Source organism: Cervus canadensis, chromosome 22 (assembly GCF_019320065.1).
Source record: "Cervus canadensis isolate Bull #8, Minnesota chromosome 22, ASM1932006v1, whole genome shotgun sequence".
NCBI lineage: Eukaryota > Metazoa > Chordata > Mammalia > Artiodactyla > Cervidae > Cervus > Cervus canadensis.
This window is the reverse complement of record NC_057407.1, coordinates 41,584,794-41,598,915: the sequence shown is the minus strand read 5'-3', so window position 1 is coordinate 41,598,915 and position 14,122 is coordinate 41,584,794. Positions and strand designations below refer to the sequence as shown.

General features: G+C 51.0%; 2 protein-coding genes across 6 annotated transcripts in view; one reads left to right on the top strand and one right to left on the bottom strand.

The window, feature by feature from the left end:
* Nucleotides 1-1,674: 1,674 nt before the first annotated feature.
* On the bottom strand, nucleotides 1,675-14,077 carry CAV3 (caveolin 3). The gene is made up of 2 exons (XM_043441818.1): nucleotides 13,833-14,077; nucleotides 1,675-2,401 (listed from the first exon to the last, which is right to left on the bottom strand). Exons 1-2 carry the CDS (start codon nucleotides 13,944-13,946, stop codon nucleotides 2,060-2,062), a joined length of 456 nt encoding a protein of 151 aa, XP_043297753.1. The 5' UTR covers nucleotides 13,947-14,077; the 3' UTR covers nucleotides 1,675-2,059.
* Nucleotides 12,650-14,122, top strand: part of SSUH2 (ssu-2 homolog) — a 70,949-nt gene continuing 69,476 nt past the window's right edge. Inside the window, exon 1 of one of the 5 annotated variants that reach the window (XM_043441807.1) lies at nucleotides 12,650-12,748. In XM_043441807.1, coding sequence (XP_043297742.1) covers nucleotides 12,746-12,748 — 3 coding nt within the window. In that variant the 5' untranslated portion in view covers nucleotides 12,650-12,745. Of the gene's footprint in view, nucleotides 12,749-13,223; nucleotides 13,278-14,122 lie in introns of those variants that run through there. The other 4 variants (XM_043441809.1, XM_043441808.1, XM_043441810.1 and 1 more) reach the window with 4 other exon arrangements.

Here is a 14,122-nt window from a genome sequence, read left to right as displayed (position 1 = left end):
TGTAGTGTATGAGAGTGGAATGCCACCCCCTTCTCTGGCCCATTCTCTTCATACCCCTAGCGCGCTGTCCTGACTGCTACTTTTCAGGTGGGGTCACAGAAGGAACAACTCCCGCCATAGTCTGGCCCTTAGGGAAGGAGAGTGAGCTTGAAAAATTGCAGTCAGGGTCAAGTTAGGTCACAGTAAATGCCAAGATGGTCAAAAGTCTCTGCGTAACCCAAGACTCCAAGTCTGAAATGGTTGGCCCAACAATGTGAGAGATGTCTGAGGAGCAGGCCTTTCGAGGGGATATAAAGGGTGCTTGCTTTAAACCTTTCAGCAGGAGGAGCCTGGACTCTTGAGTCCACTTGAGAATGTGCAGGGCCCTTGACCAGAGAGCAGTGGGCTGGAACCACAGCATGAATGTGACTGGCTGTGCACCTTTTGACAAGTCTGACCTCTGGACAGTGATTTTCTTGTTTGCAAAAAGTAAGGGATGATGATGAGTGTTTAAGAACAAAATATACCGACATCTGCAGCTTCTTTTAAAATGCAAAAGAAAGGGGAGAATGGCAGATGAAAGATGAGTAGGAATGTGTTGAAGGCAGAGCAGTAAAATGTGAATTCTAGAGCCTAGATGGTGGGTAGATAGTTGTTCACAGAAGACATTTTCAACATTCCTCTGTGTTTGAAATGTTCATACTATGATACTCGAAAAAACAAAAGCAGGTAAAAAGAGCTTAAATGGACTTTAGAGATCATTTCATGGATGATAAAGTTGAGGCCAACTAGGAGAGGCAAGGATAGAATGGAGGCTGCTTCTGCCCTGCCTCCTATGCAGGTGTGGTCCCCTCCACCACGTCACCCCCAGGACCCTTGGGCTCATGGCCAGGTGCCAGTGAGGTGATGCCTCTGAAAACATGAAAGTACTTTGGAACCTGAATTTCATCATACTTACAGGTGTTGCATGAAAAAAAAAGTGGGGGGGGGGTGGTTCAAATAGGATTGGAGGCTATTGGCCTAAATAGCTCTATTTACTGCAGGACTTGTCAGAGCCTTTAACATTCTAATGTCTACTGAAAATCTCAGAGAGAAATAGAATACATTTTCCAAACAAATTTAAGTGTAAAAGCTGCCCCCTGCATTTTCCGAGGACTTAGTTCTAGATAACACACTTGGGGAAAGCATCCCTAAAGAATGAAAGATTTCTGGTTTTCTGAGTTTTTTTTTTTTTTTTCTTGCTGAGGCTAGGTGGGCAGGAGGTGGACCATGCCTTTTCAATGCCTTTTATTTGGTCCACATGTGAAAAAATTGGACCACATGCCCTCATCACATCTCCAAGAGGCGATGCCAGGGGCTCAGTGTCTGAGCCAAAAGGGAGGTTTGAACCCAGGCCCTGGTTTCAGTGGTGCCCAGGGAGTGCCATCTGCCCCTTCCAGCCCAGGGGCCATTTCCTTCTGTTAGTAACCCCTGGCTGGCCCAGGGGCAACAGAAGTCATTGGGGAATAATCTCCCCAGCGCAGTGGAGGAGATACCCAGCAAACAGGAATCCCAGGAGAAACCAAACTGGTTCTTGCATTTGGCTGAGAGATGGGTTAGCCAGCTTGACCCTTCTGCTTCTCAGGGCAGTGAAATATATTTTTGGAGCTGATCAGAGCACGTACCCACATTGTGGACAGATGAAAAACAGCGTTCTCCAGATGCAACCGAAACCCTTTATTGGAACCACCCTTCTAATGCCAGCAGTCACTGGTGGTTTCCTGGGGCAGGGGTAGGGTGTCCCGGGTGGAAACTGTGGGCCGGTTTATGCTGTTACAGTACAAGTGAATGCAAAGATTTGCAGTAGCTGCCTCTGAGCACATGATCTTCCCTGGCGCCCAGTCACGGGGGCATCGTGGTTCGGCAGGGGGCAGAGGGAAGGCCACTGTGCTTCCGTGGTGGACTGTCTTTTCTCTCTGGCTTCCCTACTTTCTGTGCTCCCATCTTGGGGGGCAGCAGTGGTCCCCAAGGAGAAAGAGCCCATCAGCAGCCCCACGAGCAGTGGGCTCCCCTGCCCCGCCACCCCATCACCCACCCGGCCTCACACTTCCTTCCGCAGCATCACCTTGATGTTGCTGCAGACCTGGCCCAGGGCAGCGAAGAGTGGGTTGCAGAAGGTGCGGATGCAGAGCGAGTAGATGTGGCTGATACACTGGATCTCGATCAGGTAGCTCTTGATGCAGGGCACCACCGCCCAGATGTGGCAGAAGGAGATGCAGGCGAACAGGAAGCCCCAGAGCAGAGCCAGCGGGACGCCCAGCAGCGTGGACAGCAGGCGGTAGCACCAGTACTTGGAGACAGTGAAGGTGGTGTAGCTCACCTTCCACACACTGTCGAAGCTGTAGGTGCCCACGGGCTCCGCGATCACGTCTTCAAAATCCACCTGCAGGGGCAGGAGGGGGAAGCCTCAAGTCACAGTGTCACCTATTTCTTAAGGGCCAGAGCCGCCTGAGTGGGCTGTTAGAGCTGGTGCCTGGGCCACACCCACCGGGCTTCAGACCCCTGTGAGTCCAGGTGGGGCCTGAGACTCTGCATTTCTGGCCAGCTCCCAGGTGATGGCTGGTGTTGCCCTAGAGTGGTGAGGCATAAGAGCTGGTCTTCTCTCTCTTATGGGGGGGAGAAGAGGCTCCAAGGAGTTGATTGACTTAAACTCTAAGTTATAGGCTGGCCAGGAGACTCTGAAATTCTGTTATTTTTTGATCCTAGGGAATTGGAACGACAGTAATCCTGGAAAGATTTACCGGGTGCCTGCTGATAGGATGGCAAACAGGTAAGGGTTCCTGCCCTCCTGGACTTTATGGCCGCAGAGAGAACAAGGCCAGTTCTCTGGTAAGGGAAGAAGAACAGGGGCCATGTGCACCCACAGGGTGACGTTTGACTCAGCCTGGGGGTAAAGCTTCCTGGAGGAGGCGATATCTGGCGAAGCTGATTCCTGGTGGTAGCCAGGTGGTGGACGGAGGTGTGGCTGGAAAAGTGTTTGGGGCACCAAGTGCTGGGACCTAGTGGGATAGATAGTGTGATTTCTCGGGGAGTTCCAGGCCTTCTGGAAGACCAAGCGCAGGCCCACGACGGCCAGGGGGAGGCTGGAGAGGCCAGAGGGGGCAGGCATTGTGCAGAGAGCCGCCTCCGAGTGAGGGCTTTTGCACAGGGAGAGGCTTGGCTGGATTGTAGCTTTCTTTCAGTTGAGGTGTAATTGACATGTTACATTAGTTTTAGGTGTTCAACATAGTGATCTGATTTTTATATTTCAGGAAATGATCACCACACTGAGTACAGGTAACATCTTTGTGTACGTGTGATGAGAACTTTTATGGCTTACTCTCAGCAGCTTTTAAATATACAGTACAATATTATTCATTGTGGCCACCATGCTGTACCGTACATCCTTAGGACTCATTCATCTTATAACTGGAAGTTGGCACCTTTTGACCCCCTTCACCCATTTCACCTCCTCCCTCACCTTCCTCCCTCCCTTCTGGAAACCACCACTCTGCTCTCTGCATCTCTGGTCTGAGTTTTGAGTAGCTCATCCTGGTTGACATGACTGGGCGGTGGTTGGGATGGGGGTGAGGATGCCTGTGGGGAGAGGCCAGCTGGGAGGTGTCGCTGGATTCAGCCTTGTCCGGGGTGATGGAGGAGGCTAGAGGAGGTGCACTGGTCTGAGCTGTTTCAGGATTGACTGGTGGTGAGGTGAGGACTGTGTTGTCCTGGCTGGTGGAGGCGTCTGGTATCTGAGTGCTTCACCTGGGGAATGTAGCATTGTTCTCTCTGCCCTGGTCCGGCAGCAGCCTCAGGCTTTCCTCTCATGCTGCCTACTTGGTCCTTTCTTTTTCTTTTTTAAAATCTTTTTGGCTGTACCGCATGGCATTTGGGCTCTCACTTCCCTGACCAGGAATCAAACCTGCGCCCCCTGCATTGGAGGTGTGGAGTCTTAACCACTGGCTCACCAGGGAAGTCTCCTCCCTGTCCCTCCCTTGCAGTTGGGAAGAAGGTGGACACTCAAGAGAATCCTACTCACACATCCACTGAAATGGTGACTGAGGCCCCATTTGGGAAGTGGGAAAAAATAAAGATTGCTTTCAGCCAAGTCACTTCACTAACCTTTCGTGAGTCCCTACTATGCCTTAAGCATCATCATGCTGCTTCCTCATGTGTGATGTCATGTAGTAGCACTGAGCGTTAGGTGTCTCATCTGTAAAATGAGAGGCAGTGTGTTCCTGGGCTGCTTTAACAGCAGTTGGTTGAATAAATGCACAAATGAATCAGACTAACTGGAGGGTGGGGAATCGGGCCAGTGAGCTCAAACCTCAGTCTCCCATGCAGACCCTTTTCCCACTTTTGAGGGGGAAGGAGATCCTCTCTATGAATAAAGTTATTATTAAAATTACTTTTCCTTATAACATAGCCACCTTGCAGAAAATTAAGGGAGTAGGAAAAACAAAACACATGCATCTCCAGTTTGCATTTCTCTACTAGTAATAATGAAATTATTATTGCTTTGATGCTTTTCTTTGCAGTGTAAATCTTCTGAGGGGTGGGGAGTGGATATGACCATGTTGTATGTCCATTATTGAGTCCTGTTTTTCTCATGTGGCTGGATTCTGAGCTCCTGGGCCAGGCCTCGGATCCTTGGGTCCCCCTGGAGAGAGCTGAGGATACAGCCCGACACTTGGAGGGATATGTTGATGGGGAGCAAAATTCACAGGATGAGATTTCAGGCTGCAGGAGATGTGCACAAGTTTACTTGGGGAGTCAGAGGGCCTTTTCGAATCCACTTGTGAATCTCAGCCTCCAGCCTTCTCTTCTTGGGGCTTAGTGGAGATCACTTAACCTCTCGTAAAGCCAGTCAGCCCCCTGGATGGAAGGGAAGGGCTGGAAGGAAAACTGTGAATATGGTCCTCATCTCCTCCAAAAGAGAGCACTGATTCCTGGAGGGCTTCTAGGAGGTGGTAGCTGGTGGGAAATTTGGAGTTAGAGATACAGGAGTCTCCAGTCTCTAGATCTAGTGTTGGATCTTTGGAAAAGAAGGCCCAAGTTGGTTGGGGAATGTCCCATGGCTTTGGAGACTGAATGGAAATAACGGGTATCTTACCACATCTGGTTTATATGGGCAGAAATCCAGAGTTGCTGTTTCTTAGGGGAGTTGAGATCCAAGAAGCTAAGGAGTATAGGCCCCAGGGGACCATTCCAGCTTTGCCCTGGGTACACACACTAAAATTGTGGAGTTTCAGCCAAATCCCCAAGGCCTGGATCCTGCCAGCTGAGGGATTCTGACCTCTGCAGCCAGCCTCTTCCCTATTGTGGTCATGCCTGCCTGTGCCCGATGCCTCCTAGCGCCTGGGCTGGGCTCTGGACCCTGCTGCAGTCCTAGGAACATGGCCGCGGAGGCAGGCCTTTGGGCGGAGGTGTGCTCCCTGCCTGGCACCTCTGTCCCGTCCAGTGCCCGGGGCCTCCCCTTCCCTGCTGTGACTCTTCCTTGGGATCCTGTCCCACAACTCAAAGATGACCCCGCCCTGCCTCCTCCCCTTCAAGCTGAGCGCCAGGTGCATCTAGGCATCCTGATTCTGCTCTGAGCTCTTCACGCAGCCCCAGCCAGGGTCAGGCCTGAGGCAGACACTGGCTGCCAGGGAGGGAGACTCTTCCCTCTGAGATCTGGTCCTAGTCTGCCAGAGACACCTGCCCCAGGGCAGGGCCCCCGGCCCCTTCTTCGCAGCCACCCACTCTGCTCCAAGCAGTCAGCAATTCCCCTGCCCCTCTGTAGCCCAGCCTGCTTTGTTCATGTATGCATATTCCTCCATTCAACAACGTTTGATTATCTGTATCTTGGCCTCTAAGGGTGGAAGGGGCCCTGACCAACTCATACTGTTGAGATTTGCATCCAGTTGTGTCTCTTACTGGCTCTGTGACCTTCAGCAAGTGTCTCAGCTTTCCTATGCCTCGCTTTCTTAGATTGATCTCATTAGGTTTATCAGAGCATTGAGTAAGTTAAGACATGTAAATACTCAGCATATTGCCTGGTTCAGGATCCTGATCACGAACTGTTACCTGCTAATGGCTGTTAGAGTGCTTTCTTCAACAGAAGCTAGGGTCCCAAAGGTGGATATGCACAGTTGCTGATCTGATGAGTGACTTTGGCAATAATGTAACCTCTTTGAGCTTCATTTTCTGATCTGTAAAATGGGTTTGCTGTGTTTTACAACCTTGTTATGAAGAATAGACATAATTTCTTTTCTATCCATCTGCCTCCTACCATTTGTTCATCTACCCATGCATCTATCTTATCTGTTCTCCCAACCATCCTGCCATCCATGGATCCATCAGTCCATCCATATGCATCCATCCATTCATATCCATCTACCTGTCATCTATCTGTCCTCCCATTCATCTGTCCATCCTCATCCACCCATTCATACCTATCCATCCATTCAGCCAAACAAATACTTATTCAATACCCACTTTGTGCTAGGCGCAAAATGGGTCTGACCCTGGCTGGGGCTGTGTGAAGAGCTCAGAGTAGAATCAGGATGCCTAGATGTACCTGTCACTCAGCTTCAAGGGGAGGAGGCAGACGGATGGGTTCCTCTTTTCCCTCCTTTTCTGCTTATGGCAATACTCCTACTGCCAAGAACCTCTCTATGATGTCTTTTAATGATCATCCTTTTTTTTTTTTTTTGGCAGAAGGCAGAAGCTGTTGTTGCTGAAATTTGAATTCTTTTTAGTAATCACCTTCTGGCATTGTGCCCAGGGCAAATTCTCTGTTGTCTGTGAACGTGAAATCATGCTCCCAAAGAGAGGGGTCATCCTGGAAGGAGGCAGCCGTTCTCTTAACCAGGACTGAGACCGCTCTGGTCACCATACTACTTTGGGGAGATATTTATAAAGCTCAACTCAGGCAGCTCTAGGCAGACGTGCCAGTGTATCAGAAGCACACAGTGACTTCATTTCTTAATTCGTTTCCGGAAGTGGAGGGGAGATGGCTTTTTCTGGGAGGGTGGAGTGGGGCTAAGTCCATGGGCAGAGCTGGAGGGCTGGGTGTGCGGCTGGAGGAGGGGCTGGGAGGGATAGAAAGTGGCGGCTTATTTAGCTGGTGTCCCCTTCTCTGGCGTATTTATTTTTGAAACAGCAAGAGAGCTAGTTGGTTCATTGGAATCGGCCAGCAGGGCCCCTGCCATCTCCAGGAGGGCAGGGAAGGTGCAGGGGAGCTGGGCTGGGCGCTGCCCAAGGATGCGAGGGAGGCCAGCAGCCACCCCCCACACCCCCCCAATCAAAAATGCCTCCACACCCCCCCCAATCAAAAATGCCTCCCGACATTCCTGAGTGACTCAGTCTTTGCACATGCAGGGCCTTCCCGGATTCAGACAGGCTCTCCGTAGGTGGGGGAAATGGCTCTAGGCAGGGGGATGGACATCTGGGTCAGGTCTCTACTTGGCCACTGAGTTACTGTGTGATTTGGGGTCTGGGGCCTTCCCTCTCTGGGCCCCCTTTTTTTGTTTGATTTTTTGTTTGACACTACCAAGAGGATTGGGCCAACATCCTTAGTGACACAGAATTAGTTTTGAAGTCAAGACCCGAGGAGTGCCTTAGCTTCGTGGGGTCTTGGTTTTGTCACCTGTTATCTAGCTACTCAAAGGGTGGTCCACAATCAGTGTGCTCCTCCCAACAAGGTAAGTACTCAAGTTGAGAGCAGGCATTTTCGAAATAGTTATTTCAGCTAGTAATTTTATGTCTGTTGATTCTAATAATAATAAAAATTGGATTTTACATAGTCAATACCTATTTTTCACTGCATCTCTCTAGTAGTTAATTTTGATTGACTTTTGCAACCTATTGGTGTACAACAGATTGGAATAATAACAATAAAACTGGCCCTTCACCCAGACAGCCTGAGCAGCACTGACCTCTAAAGTAGGAAGCTAAGATGCGGCGATAGCTACAGAATAGCTGGAAAATGGCAAAGCTTTGCGTCCTGTGTTACAACTGATATCAACAGCAGTAGGATTCTGTGCCATCTGGGATGCCCAGAGTAAGGCCCTCAATTTGGCCCCTGTAGGTGTCAGTTTGGGCCATTTGTCTTATATCCAGTATTCCACCCAGCTTATAAGGGACAACCTTGAGCCTCAATTTCTCCTGCCATCTCCCTGACTAGGGTCATTGCAGGACCTGGTTCCTCAGCCAGAGGTGAGGCAAGGATGAAGCACAGGCCGGTTCTGGGAGTGGGAGGAGGGGGCCAAGTACTAGTGGGTGTTTGGGGTCCAGATCATCCTACGGGGAGCGGGGGAGGGCAGGAGGGCTGAGGCACCTGGCCTGAAGCTAAGGACACAGATGAAGGAGCTATGAAGAGACTCAGATAACAGAGGGCATCAGGGAGGAGAGAAGGGTCCCGTCAGAGGAGTCCCCATCAGATCTTAGTGAACCCTGCCCTTGACCATCTCTTCGTGTCCTCTCCGTGGCCCCCTTGGTTTCTGCCTTTGTGAAGGTTGCTGTGGTGGACTGGAGAGTAGCAGGAATTGCCTTGGGTTGACTTCTAGGCTTGGCTGTGCATCAGCTTCTCGAGGGACGTTAGCTAGTCTCCAAAGACGACCCCCAGTTCGTGATGCCTGTCAGGGCTTCTGGCTGAGCACAGCCTCAGTCTGGGCGCGCCTTGTGACTTGCTTCACCACCAGGATGTGGCAGAGGAGGTGCTGCCACTGAGACCTGCAGGGCTGCCCAGTCAAGTCCAGTCAGCCCACAGAACTGAGAGAGCCTCGCAGGGCTGTGGCTTTCAGCCATCAAGTTTTAGGGTGGTTTGTCACACAACTGATACTGTGCACCTTTAAAGAAAACTAGTGACGACTCTGGACTCTAGGTGTATCTTCTGTTGGACCAGGAGGACTTGCTAGCTCTTGAAAGTACAAAACATTGACTAGGTCTGCCACATAAGAATTTCTAGTGGTAGGGCCCAGAAATCTGCATTTTTAACAAGTGCCCCCAAGAGATGGACCACATTTTAAAAAATTCTAGTTCGTAACACAGGAGTCCCCATAACACCAAGTTACAGATACCTCCGTAACTTGTGAGTTAGTCCAGTGTAGCCCTTCTTAGAGGTACTTGCCAGGGGGCAAGCTGAAAAGTTTTCAAATGAAGGAGTTGCCAGTGTGGAATGCCTGGCAGATTATGACCTTTCCTAATTCAGCATCATCCTGCCCCTTCTGCCTTCTCTCCTGTAAATTCAGGTATTTCTAATCCTGTTGTTCTCCTGCAGACAGTGTAGCAAAGAGGTTTCACCTGTGTGCCAGCTTGGCCAAGCCTATGGTCCATGCCTTCCTGGAAATGTGCTGTGATCCATAGTGATGTCTGCCTTGGATATAGGCTGGGGAGTGGCAGGGCCCGGTCCTCCTCTTTGCTGATGCTGCCCAACATTCTGCTCCATGTTGTGACCTTTGCTTATTTCATTCCCTCTTCTTGGAAAGCCTGATGCCCCCTTTCCACATTGTACATTTTTCTCGTTATTTATGCAGCTTGGATAACACCTCCCCATGAAGCTGGCTCTTGATGTTCCAAGTGCCTTCCTCTCTTGACCTCCCATGAGCCTTCAACTGATGCTGAGTTATGGTGTTCACCACCTCCTCCTGTACATTCTCATTAATGTAGCCTCCTCTACTCTGTTGGGTTGGATTCTTCTCAAGAGGAAGCCCCAGGTCAGTCACATCTTCATGCAATAGGGTGTCCAGGTGGGTCCACACTGAGAGCAGAGTTTGGAGGACTGGGGGGAAGAGGGAGCTGTTGGGTTCTCGAGGTACTTATTAGCTTGAGCTCAGCAGCGGAAGGTGGTCTTTGTGCGTTTTCTGGAGGAGGAAGGCGTGTGTGGCAGATATGGGTTGGAGGTAGGTGGGAACTGGTATGATGGGCTGGGATCAGGTCTGTTTGAAGGGTTTTCAGAGAATGGCCGAAAACAGAAACCAAATGACCCGCCTGACACAGGGGTCAAATGTCCTGCTCCAGGGCCCGGCTCCTAAGTGTGAGTTGTCAGTGAGACAGTCCTGAGACCCCTCTCAGATAAGGAGCAGACTGTGGGGGTGGGGCTGGGGTCCTGCAGAAATGCATGGGGGAGGGGCTTTGCAGTTTGGGTCTGAAGGGAACAGTGTCCTAGCTGGCCGGTTAGGGGACCACTGGGGAGCACTGGCCCTCATTTCCTGCCCCAGAGCCTGGCACAGGGCTCAGACAGTGGGTCTGACTTGCTCATCACCATCTCCTCGGCAACAGCCCAGTGCCTGGCACAGAGCAGGCAGTGATTGGCGACACTGATGTTCTGTGAATGGTGGGGGTGGGGGAGGCAAAGGCAATGGGGCGGCCGCCCCTCTGCCCAGGCCCAGACCAGAGCATGGAGACCACAGCGAAGTCTGTTGGGTTGTGCAGGGCTCTCCCTCTGCCCTTGGCACTCATTTTCCATCCTGGGCTCAAGGGCAACACCAGACCTTGCTCAGTGAAGTTCAGTGAAGTTTCAACTCTGGAAATCCAAAGGGAGCACCTCCTTCTCCTGAGGGTCAAATCCATGGACCCAGTGAGTGAATCTCCTGTTCTCCACTGTTGGCTTTTCTTTGTGAAAACTCAGCAGCACCAGTAAGGGAATGGGTCTCCCTTCTTTCTACTCAGGGCTTCCCTGGTGGCTGAGACAGTAAAGAATTTGCCTGTAATGCAGGAGACCCAGGTTCGATCCCTGGGTCAGGAAGTGACCCTTGAGAAGGAAATGGCAACCCACTCCAGTACTGTGGCCTGGAGAATTCCATGGGCAGAGGAGTCTGTTGGGCTATATAGTCCATAGGGTCGCAAAGAGCTGGACTCGACTGAACAACTTTCACATTTTTCCACTTGGCCTCTGTCTACACGAGGGACTGAGGCCCAGAGAGGGAAAGGGATTTACCCAGAGCACATACCAAGTTAGTGTCAGGATGGGACCAGGCGTGGGCCTCTGTAGCCCATTTTACTCCAGTGTCTTACTGTGCCCTCCTTGCCCACGGGTAGCGCCAGCCTTCATCTTGGCTTCATCTTGTTTCTCTTTCTCTCCAAGTCTGTCCCCCTCACCCCTGTCCTTTGCTCGATTGATGAAAGACATCCGGGTGATCCAAAGGCCAGTCTGTCCAGGTAGACTCCTCTCTTCTAGCCACATTCTTCCCCGTTTCTTCCTTTCCTTTATTGTTTCACAGTCCATTACACCAACCTGAAGTCTTCTTCAATCTTTCTGTAGTATTTAGCTGATTCTGGTTTATAATCCCTGTTCTAAATTTCAAAACATTTTTATCTCTTACTCATTAAAAAGGAAAGAAAAAGTCAAATAAGTTTCCAGACCTCAGTATACTTCCCTTGTGGCTCAGCTGGTTAAGAATCCACCCGCAATGCGGGAGACCTGGGTTCAATCCCTGGGTTGGGAAGATAACCTGGAGAAGGGAAAGGCTACCCACTCCAGTATTTATGGCCTGGGGAATTCCGTGGACTGTATAGTCCATGGGGTTACGCAGAGTCGGACAAGACTGAGTGACTTTCATTTCACTCTCAGCAGGAATGTTTGTGGGCCTTTCGCTTCACCTTGGAGGGCTGGTTTTCTGTGGCTCAGTGCCTCTAGTGAGGGTAGCTTCTAGTCCCCAGGAGGTGACATAAGCAGCTGCACCAGTGTGGCCATTCCCATCCCTCCCTTGAGTTACAGTCTGTGCCTGGAGCCCACTCAGTCCTGGCTCACTGGGACCCTTGAGCCTCTCTCCACTTGTCACCTGCTGCAGGAATCCTTCAGAAACCACCTTCTCCCTTGGGATCCTCTTCTCCATCCTAGCAGATGGCAAGGGACCACCAGAGCAGAACCCGGGCATCCGAGCTGCCCCTGGCTTAGTTCTTTTGCACTACAAGCTCCTCTAGGCTCCTATCAGCTCACATTTGCACACCCTTGCTTTGTGCCAGGGACTCTGTTAGGCACTTTCAAATCCCTTATCTCATGTAATCCTCATGGTCTATTTCTATTACACAGTGCTGCTCTGAGATCCATTTACCCCGTAGGGATGGGGGTGGGTAAATTACGAACATTTTATAGAGGGTCTGGTGTCATTGTTTTTAGGTAGAAGAGTCTAGATTTGAAACCAGATCTGTTAGTGTCAAGTCTGGGATCATTCCCTCTAGATCACACTGCCCAAACTGTGACAAATACTACTTAACGTTTTTATAGTGCTTTTAAGTTTGGAAAACTCATTCCCTAATTTTGCCGAACTTTCCAAGCTGTGTTGTGATTGCACTATCTCCACCACAAATGATACTTATAAATACAATAATAGCATAATATGAACTGTTACAGAGAAATGTCCTGAGTGACATTTCTCTCAGGAGAAAAGTGGGGTCACAGAGGAAGGAGCTCCCGATTACCTGGGGGAGTTGGGGAGGGCTTCTTGGAGGAGGTGACGTTTAAATCGGTTCTCAATGGCTGAGTGTGTCCTACACCACATGGAGGAGAGGAAGCAGGCATTCATGCCAAAGACACAGGAGTATGTTCTGGTTCCTGTGACTGGCTCCTGATATGGGGGCGGGAGGTAGAAGAGGAAGGTGGAGGCCAGATTATGCTGGGGTTCAGAAGCCATGGGGAAAAAGTTAGACTCAGCCAGCGTGGGAGGTGTCCCGCTGAAGGTGACCATGCAGGGTGATGCTTAGAACAAGCCTTTAACCATGCTGTCTAACCAGTAGCCTTGAGCTATGTATGAGCATTTGACCTATGGTGAGTACAAATGAAGAATTTACTTAAAATGTAAAAACCTATAGTTAATCCTGTGACTGGGAAACTTGTAAGAATGTTTGGAAAAGTTTGGGCTTGTGAATCAATTTTCAACTATACAGTTTATGAAATCTAGATACATAGAGTTCAATGAAAAATATTGTGAAAATTAACTTCACCTGTTTGTTTTTCCATTTTAAACTCATGACTGTTAGAAAATCTAAAGTGACATAGACTAATTGTATAATGGGTCACATTATATTTTTACTGGATGGGGCTGGTCTGTGTTTCTGATGTATTCAGAGGACCCTAGAGACCCCTTCATGCGCCCTTTTAAAGGCCTTTCCAGTGACTCTGATGCTCGTGGCTGGGCACCCTGCTCCCAGGAATTCTGCTGTAGTAAGATGCCTGTGGCTATTGGGTGGAGGTTGGACTGAGGGGGGGCCTGGAGGCAGCCAGGTTGCTGGTGGCATGTGGGCAAGGAAAGAGGCCTGACTCAGGCACAGCCATGGGGAAACTCCCTGAAGGCAAGGTAACCCTCATCTGAGATCCCCTTTCAAGGCCCCTGGTGCCCTCTGAGGGCCTCTGCCCTGCCCAAGCCACTGGACACTGGCGTTGGGCTGGGAGCAGGCACGAGTGCTGACCACAGCCCCCCAGCCTGGGGCAGTGGGTGTTGGGTGGTGCCCTGGGGAAGCTGGGCCCCCTGTGAGGGGCCAGGAGCCCTGTTGGGAGCTGCCTTCTGGGGATTAATCCCAGGCCCACTGTGGAGACCGCAGAATGCCCCTGGCACACAAAGGGCCCGACTTGGCCACCGTGTCTGTCCCCGGCCGAGGGCCAGGAGCAGATGGGGAGAGCGGCAGGGTTGTAAGGAGCTTCCCCCTGTGGATGGTCCTGCATGTGTGGCTGATTCTTTGCTCTTGTTTACACTAAAGGTTCTTTGGGGGGTACAAGCTGGTTTCAGAGCGGGTATTTGGAGAAGCCAGGGAGGAACAGGGAAGCCGATGGTGCTGGAGCAGAGCCCACTCCCGTCTAGCACCCAAACCCACACCCTCGGGCAGGCAGCACCAGGGCAGGCCCGTAAGCCTACCTTCACTATGTCCTCGTTAATGTTCTTAGGGTCCCGGTTCACCAGATCAATCTCCTTGAAGTGAATGTCCTTGACGATCTGGGCTTCCAGGTCTGTGCGCTCCTCGGCCATCATCGTGGAGCCGGGGGACCCGCGGGAGGAGATGGGAGCCGTGTGGCCGGCGGGGCTGAAGAGACCTGGGGCCCAGACACCAGTGTCCCCAGACTTGTGCCCCTGCTGGCTAAATAGGCCCCACCCAGTGTGCCGGCTGACAGCTGTCCCGCATAACTTCAGCCTGCCGCTGGCTGAAG